The sequence below is a fragment of the Leiobunum rupestre genome, chromosome 11 (assembly GCF_980474605.1).
Source record: "Leiobunum rupestre chromosome 11, qqLeiRupe1.1.hap1, whole genome shotgun sequence".
Classification (NCBI taxonomy): Eukaryota; Metazoa; Arthropoda; class Arachnida; order Opiliones; family Sclerosomatidae; genus Leiobunum; species Leiobunum rupestre.
Window position 1 is genome coordinate 4,125,477 of NC_143394.1, and position 8,162 is coordinate 4,133,638.

At 35.4% G+C, this 8,162-nt stretch overlaps 1 protein-coding gene across 1 annotated transcript; it reads right to left on the reverse strand.

The window, feature by feature from the left end:
* Positions 1-5,934: 5,934 nt before the first annotated feature.
* On the reverse strand, positions 5,935-8,162 carry Ric (Ras-related protein interacting with calmodulin). Its single transcript, XM_090163754.1, has 7 exons — positions 7,948-8,162; positions 7,848-7,884; positions 7,761-7,788; positions 7,664-7,692; positions 7,339-7,604; positions 7,174-7,237; positions 5,935-7,056 (listed from the first exon to the last, which is right to left on the reverse strand). Exons 1-7 carry the CDS (start codon positions 8,071-8,073, stop codon positions 6,887-6,889), a joined length of 720 nt encoding a protein of 239 aa, XP_090019880.1. The 5' UTR covers positions 8,074-8,162; the 3' UTR covers positions 5,935-6,886.

Genomic DNA, 8,162 nt, shown 5'->3' on the forward strand with positions numbered 1-8,162 from the left:
TGCTACTCCAGCTTGGAGATTCATTGTCAGGACTCAGGATTGGTGGTTGCTGATGACTCTGGATCGGTGGTTGTTGATGACTCTGGATCAGTGGTTTTAATACTGATCTGTACCCTGCATCTGGACTTGGATTCATTTTACTGGCTCCAGTTGTTGATGTCTCAGACACGGTTGGTTTTAATAACTTCTCACTCCTTAGTCTCAATTGGTTCTGATGTTTTCTAATAATACCTCTCCCAATATCAATCCCATACATCATATTTCCGATAGAGTTTTTACAGTTCCCTCTATCCAATTTTCTCCCTTACCATAGTTTTTTACAAAGACTTTTTGATTAGGATGAAACTTATAGGTAACATCACTAATTTTTACTAATGGTTTTATCGCTATTATTATTTACTAGCATTTCAATTATAGGTTTATCGATGTTGATATTCTCATTACCTCTCTCCTCTTTAAAGTTCGTTGGATGGACCATGTCAAGTTTGGTGCGGATTTCTCTTCCAAACATGATTTCCGCTGGAGATTTACCACTAATTTGCGGAGTGCGGCGATAGTTTATGAGAAATCTTGCTAGTCTTACGTCTAGAGATCCATTTGATAATTTTTTTAAACCTTCGTCAATGACATCAATGGCAGAGTTAGAAGTACCATCTATTTTTTTTTAATGATGTCTTCACGGTACGCACCACCCTTTCAGCCTGACCATTTGAAGCAGGGTGATACGGTGCAATGGTCAAATGCTTGAAGCCGTTATTCTGCGTGAAGATTTGGAACTCGTTACTTGTGAAATAAGTGGCATTATCACTCACCAGGGTCTTCATAATTCCATAACGTGCCAAATTTTGTCGTAAGAATGTGATGACTACGGCTGAACTGGTTGTTGAAGTGACTCCGATTTCCATCCATTTCGAGGTAGAGTCCACTAATATTAATAAATATTTCCCATTTACCGGTCCGGCAAAGTCTATATGGACACGAGTCCACGGTTGGATGTCCTCGGGCCACTTCAAGTACTAAGCCTTTGGCATGGTTGCATTTTGCTGACAACTTGAACATGCTCTAATTCGGTCCTCAATGTTGATGTTCAATTCTGGCCACCAAACTTTGCTCCTGGCTAATCACTTTGTTTGCACCATTCCCTGGTGTTAGAATGGTTTATACCTTTCTTATATCTAATTTCATAGCTGTGCGCTCCTCAGAGCTGGGCAAAAATCATTTGGCGAATAACGTATAAATTACTAAATAACAAAATATCTGATCATATTTATTCGTCGATTGACAGGGCTAAATATTTTAGGTATAGTTATTTGGCAATTAAACAAATATTTGGTCGTGGTCTTATTTGGTAAATAATGTAAAAAATAATATTTTCGACTATTATCTGGAAAATAATATTTTACGAATATTTCATGAACATTCATTTGGTAAATTGTTTTTTTACAAAATATTTTCAGTCATTTATTTCGCGGAATAAAAAATGGAAATATTTTCTTTAATTTAAATAACGAATAAGGATTAAGGAGACCTTTGTTCTTTTTGTTTTAGTTAATCGAGTAAACGCAAGGTTCGTAATAAAATGCTTATCGCACTATATGGAGTAAACTGTTGCGGGATATTTGACTTCTTGATAATGGCAACATTTAACGCTAATGCCACCGACAAAGCACCTCCAGTTAGAAGCTTTGGACGCAGTGGCGTAATGACAAATTTCGAGCCACCCGCAGGATATCAAAAGGCCCCTTTATATAAAAAAATGTATTTGTTATAAGGTATTAGTAGTGTCGTAGTAAATGAAATGCAATATATAATATGTCTATTTAAATTAAAAACCGCGAATTTCATTTATTAAAATTTGAAAATTAAAATATTATATTCAAAAGCTACCTTTAGATATTTTTTTACGATTTCTACCGTCGGATATTGAGTGAGATTGAATTTTAGTATTATATAAGAGGGTTAATTAAACTAAAGAAAGTTTAAATTAACAAACGACACCTGTGTATGATGTAAGATAAAAAAGAGTAAAACTACTTTAGTTACACAGGTCTGACCTGATGATGCCTCCGTATGCGATGGCGAAACTAGTCGTTCGCTCTTAGTAGCGCGTTAAAATTTTTAAAATTTTATTAAAAGTTTTTACTGTGTAACTAAAGTAGTTTTACTCTTTTTTATCTCTCTCTTTTTTATCTTAATTTTAGTATTGTTTAAAGCCTGTCTTTTGTTCGTCCCGTAACCCATTTTTCTCCATTTTTACAAGATTTTCTTGTAAAAATACTTAAAACGAAAGGGCCCCCTAGTTTGTGAAAATGAAAAGCCCCCCCCCCCCCCGTTCTCGGGGTCTGCAGGTCCTTAGTTACACCACTGTTTGGACGATGCTACGTAAATTATGCGATCGGCAGTATTAGATTAAGGTTTTTATTAATTTACTGCCCTTCCGTACTTTTTGCCTTGGGTAAATGATACCCCTAGCTACCCTGGCACCCGGGGCGGTCATTCCTCCCCCTTATTCCGCCAAGTGCTGCTACAATCCTTTTCTCGTGATCTACGAATTTCTATCTTGGAATGCCATATTATCGCGTGAAAACCAAATTCACGTATCTTCGTAAGGTTTGTGTATATAGTAAAGGTAAATGATGCTTTCAAGTAAAAATTAGTAGCATTAATTAAATAATTAATAGCTACAGTGGTGTAGCTATAGGGCCGGTGCTAGAACAGGCGAGCGTCTAGGGCCTCGCACTTAGCGACACGTTTTGTGGTCCCCACACCTAAGGGCACTTTTAGGGGTCCCCTTACTTAGCGGCACTTATTGAGGTCCGGCACTTTTTGTGGTTCCCGTACTTTGGGGCACTTATTCGGGCCCCTCATTTATTCCTTCACAAAACATGTGTGTTGTGAGTAGGGGCCTCGCTCACATGTCGCTGCCTCCCCTCCGACAGGTCTGCTGTACCTTCGCTGTGCCATTAAATAGTGACCACCATTGCTGGGTAATATTGATACTCTTTGTTAAAATAAAAATAGTGTCGAAAATTGTATTTCGTCTCTGACACCAGAATTAATTTGTCTTTGGAATTTGTATTGCATTTTCTTACAAATTGGACATGTATTCAGTTATTTTCCTTGATAATTCGTTATCTACTAAATAAAAAATAAACGGAAGCTATTTTTGACGATCTATTTGTAAACTACGCCAACCCGAAATATCTGATGACAAAATATTTCAGTCTTCTTATTTTGCAAAATACATTTATTTCAAATGATTTAAAGCAAGTGTCGGCTCTATCGTTGCCCTCTGTATTTTTGATTGGGTCTATGTAACGAAGATGGCTATGATTGCTTAGATCGCCGGGAAGGTGCTTCCATCTATTATCGACTTTCAAAAACCTATTGTCATTTATTTGAAAGTCAACGATGACGTGATTGAAACACGTGATTGCAGAAATGCCAATCCAAGCTAAGTTGACTGCGCACGTGATTACGCAAAGCCAATCAAAGGAAGGGGTACGTCGAGGCACCTACTTTTGAGGGAATAATTTGCTTGCTCAACTTGTTTCAATTTCAGCTAAACTCGACGTTAGTGACATCTCTCGCTCGCCAATGATACTAACCTTAAAATAGGAGCCGACACTTGCTTTAATAAAACAGATATTTGACTTTTTTATTTATAAACTTGTTTTATTAAAAAATATTTTTCTACATTTATTTAAAATATTTTCCTCTAAATAAATTAATTGTAACCTTATTTATGAATAACAATTGACACGAAAAAAAATTATTCGTTATTCGTCAAATGATTTTTTGCCCATCTCTGGCGCTCCTAATGTTAACCATTCTTATTTGCAATATACATCAATAGTTTACCTTCAGCTGTCGACCATTCTTTCCCCAGTCTCTTTGCAGATGACACAAAACTTATCAAAATTCTTAGTACCAACATATCTAAGATCAAGTTTTTAAGGGAAAAATCTGGAATCGCGGTCATTCATTCTAACCCTCTTGAAATTGGCAAAGAAACCTGCTTTCTAAATATGCATTTTTAGAAGGCCCAAATGTAAAAATCTTACGAACTGAAAGTTTATTTCGATTTTGGAGGCCCAATCATAGGCACCTTTTTAAAAATTTGGAGGCCCCCAAGTAGGCCTACACTTTTTCAACGTAGGCACATGCCTACTTGTGCCTATTACTGGCGGGGAGCCTGCACTTGCCCTTGATGAAGATACCGTAGAATAGCTATTTTCGACATCTGGTAGTGGACGACTCGTAGACTTCCAGTTGACGTTGTGAGTTTGTGACACATACCGCATGAAAAAGACCAATGCCGTCCAATTTCCAATATCATATAATGGCTCGCAAACCCAGGAAACCAATGACTGTATTAGGAATCGTAGATATCCAAATATCCACACCAAATGTATTAACAAGAAGCAAAAACCTTACCATCAACAAAGCACAAAGAGCCACTTGACTAAACGCAAGCTCGAATATCAATAAACGTTAAATGAACGCCTTCGCTGTATTGAAACTATATTTAAGACGATTATAAAACCCGTAAATAAATAACAAAAAACTAACAAAGTGGATCACCCACAGGGCTACAGGTTCTACCCTTTGACTCTCTTATCTCTGCTGACGTAAAAAATGTAGACTTTAAAAACCATTAATATACTCTTCACAGCATTAACAAGACTCAGTCGCCGCTTTTATGAGAGAGTGGCGTTTACCGGACCGTCCCTTTGTATACATAAATTAGTCCACGGGGCAACCAAGTAGTTTTTACTAGGGGTGTGCAAAATATTTGGTGAGACCTAATAATTCGATCGAATACCAAATCGAATAGCATGTCGTTTTGCCTGATCAACTAGTCGAATATTCGCAAAGGAAGGGAAAAGTATTTGGTATTTTCATATAGTTTAAAAACCGCGGGTCTTTTTCTAATTTGTTGAGTTTCAAGGCCTTCGAAGGAGAAAGACAACACCAGGAGAATAAATAACTCTGTGGTGAAAAAAGGGTATTTTATGTAACATTTTGAACTTATTCGAACGGTACGTCAAGAATTAATTAAATTAAATTTTTACAAAAGATACTTAAATGTACTATATTATTGCAGGTTACTGTGAAGAAACCCACATTTTTAGCCAAAGGCCCAAATGAAATTATTAAAACGTTCTGTGATTTCAATATTTTTTTTACATTTTATTGGACAAATATAAATAGTGTTGTCGTCTGATACGATTTTGAAAACTTGTAACGTCACAGCTGTAGTGTTAAAGGGGCTCCAAAGTTCGGTGCCAAAAAAAAAGAAAATTGAGCATGCCTTTCATTCCCCCCAACCCCTCACTCGGCCTTGGCAGAGGCGGGCCGAGTCAACCGTAAATTTCGCACTTTACTGACTTTACACACATTTTGCCCCCGAACTTTGGAGCCCCTTTAATAGTGGCCGCCATGACAGTTACCGTTTTTTATCAATAGGCAAATTACAATGGTGACGTCGCAGGGTTTCAGACGACAACGCTCTATACTCACGTGATTTCAATTATTTATTTTTATTTTTTTGACAAACATGCAAACTATTTGGTTATTTGAAAACCAAATACCTTGAATTATTTGATATTCGAAATACTATTTGGTATTTGATCAGTTAACTGGCTTGGATTTTTGCCCAAAAATATTCGACCAAATTATTTGACGTATTAAATATTCGATTTGGTATTTGACGTGCCTTGAAAAAACATATTTGATATTCGATTCAATCCTCTAAAAATGGTATTTGCACACCTCTAGTTTTTATTTTTTACTGTGCCTACTTCAAGTAACTTAATGCAAATCATGATTTTAAGACAAACCCAATTAAACAATTACTTCTTAAAAAGAATATTGCAAACTAAAAGTTTAGTTTTATTAATCCAAATCAGTTATAAAAAAGAACTGGTAAAAGAATGCTATTACAATGTGACCCATTTCAAATTTTTTATTACAATCATTATTCATTAAAATAATATGAAGTATGGAAAAATAACTAACATAAACTCTAGCTTTCTTACACGTATTCTGTGTAAGAACCTTTGGATAATATACACATGTATTGGTAAACCCTTTTTTTAATTAAATTAATAGACTAGACAATCACCCTTAATTGAAATAAACAGGACTACACTTTCACAACTTTTGTCACGAATGTACTATTTCAGTACCGCTGATAGGTGACTTGTTTGTTAAACAATTAAGTAAAGTTCCACTGATTTTTGGACTAAGAAGACTAGAAATGTATTAGATTGCATTTTACGTTTAGAAATCTCATTATTCACTTGTTAGTGAACATTATAAACTTAATGGTACCCTTATAAATAAATGTTTTAGAAAATTATCACCATTAGAAAAAGCTTAACTAGCAATACTAGGAAAACTAAAATTATTTATAAATTATTTAGAATCTTTCATTATACCTATAACTAAAAAAAGTTTTTAAAGGGCCTTAATAGCTTCTGAATTTTGGTTGTATTTGCACCAAATTTTGGAATGCTTGTAAAGGACCTTTAATTTTTTTATTTATTTTTGCGGTGAGCTAAATAGTTGAGTTGGCGAACTTTTATTAAGATAAGTAAGGAAAATATATATCTTTGTATATTTAAGTTATCTAATTTGCATAACTATTTGCGCAACTCATAATAACTTTTGATCTTTATGATTTTTTTTCCTCAACTGTTGTGCAAATTACCAACACCACATACAATTTTATAGTTCCGAATAAATAATCTACTGACACCGTGTGATATACTTGTCAAACGAGTCTGAAAACCCTGAGTCAATAATCCTTTGCACCTTTTTATATACTTTGTTAACAATTTTGTTGATTTGATTTAGTTGAATATGCTATTGATTGACTATCTTAGATTGCACGTCTTCTCCTAAATATAAATCTTAATATTGATTGTAGCCATCTCCATCGATGACTTGACCGTTTCATTTTTTCGGTTGCTGCTTGTTGAGCTTTTTCTTTTTTTCGAATTTCCCCGATTAGAGCGTGAAATACATCATCCACAAAGTGGCGCAGCGCGGCTGAAAAAGAAGGGGGAGCTAGGAATGAAAGCCTCTAAGTACTAGGCATGTGGCGGTTTCAGTGGCCAGTCTTAGACTCCTGAAGTAGCCACCTCTTTAGAAGCCAGAATAAGATACCTGATGTTTCGTAAAAGGGACAGTTCAATTGTCTAGCTAAGGCTTGACCTTCCTCCGTTGATACCTATTTTAAAGGGTGGCATATTGTTAACCCGCAATACCATAAGAGTACTTTGCGTCACTAGTCATATATAAGTTATTGTTTTCAAGGTCAGTTTGACTTGCCTTTCTACAATGTTCGAGGTCATACTTATTTCCAACCAAAACAATTGGAATGTTTCTAGTATGTCGAACTCTTTCAATTTGGTTCTTATACTCGGCAGCTTCTTCGAAGCTCCTACGATCCGTAATTGAATAGCAAATTATGAAACCTTCGCCGCCTCTCATATACTGATCTCTCATGGCAGTGAATTCAACCTGTCCCGCTGTGTCAAGAATATCAAGTAACGCAACTTCCCCATCAATAACCGCTTGTTGTTGATATGCATCCTCTAAGATATTTTAGAAATTAGTTAATTTATTCCTGTAAAGAGTACTTTATCTATATTACCAATTGTCGGGTCGTGATATTCCAAGAAACTATTCCAAAATTGATATTGATATTAGATTACACAAACAGTTATAATTTGTTTATTAAAAATTATTACCTATGCGTTACAAACTGAAGTGTCAATGCTAGAGAAAAAAAGTCTTAAGTTTAAAGAATTACAACATTTTTATTTTATGTGATTTACCGCTCTTTCCAACACCACCATCTCCTAGCACCACAACCTGCCAGATTAATTACATTCAGTTATGATCATTTTGGTGTATAAAGAATTAAAAGCACACAACCTTAAAAACCCGTTGACCACCTCGGTTGGTTGTTACGTTATTGAAACTTTGTTGACTGACTTGCGACGGAACTGCATCCGAGCTGCTTTCACTTGCACTTTGCATACATAACATTTTTTTACTCATAGTTATCTTGTTTAATTTAATACACTTCTAAGTTGACAGTAATAGGCACCAAGTCTTTGGGTTATCATTTCAGCTTTTAATATATGAAG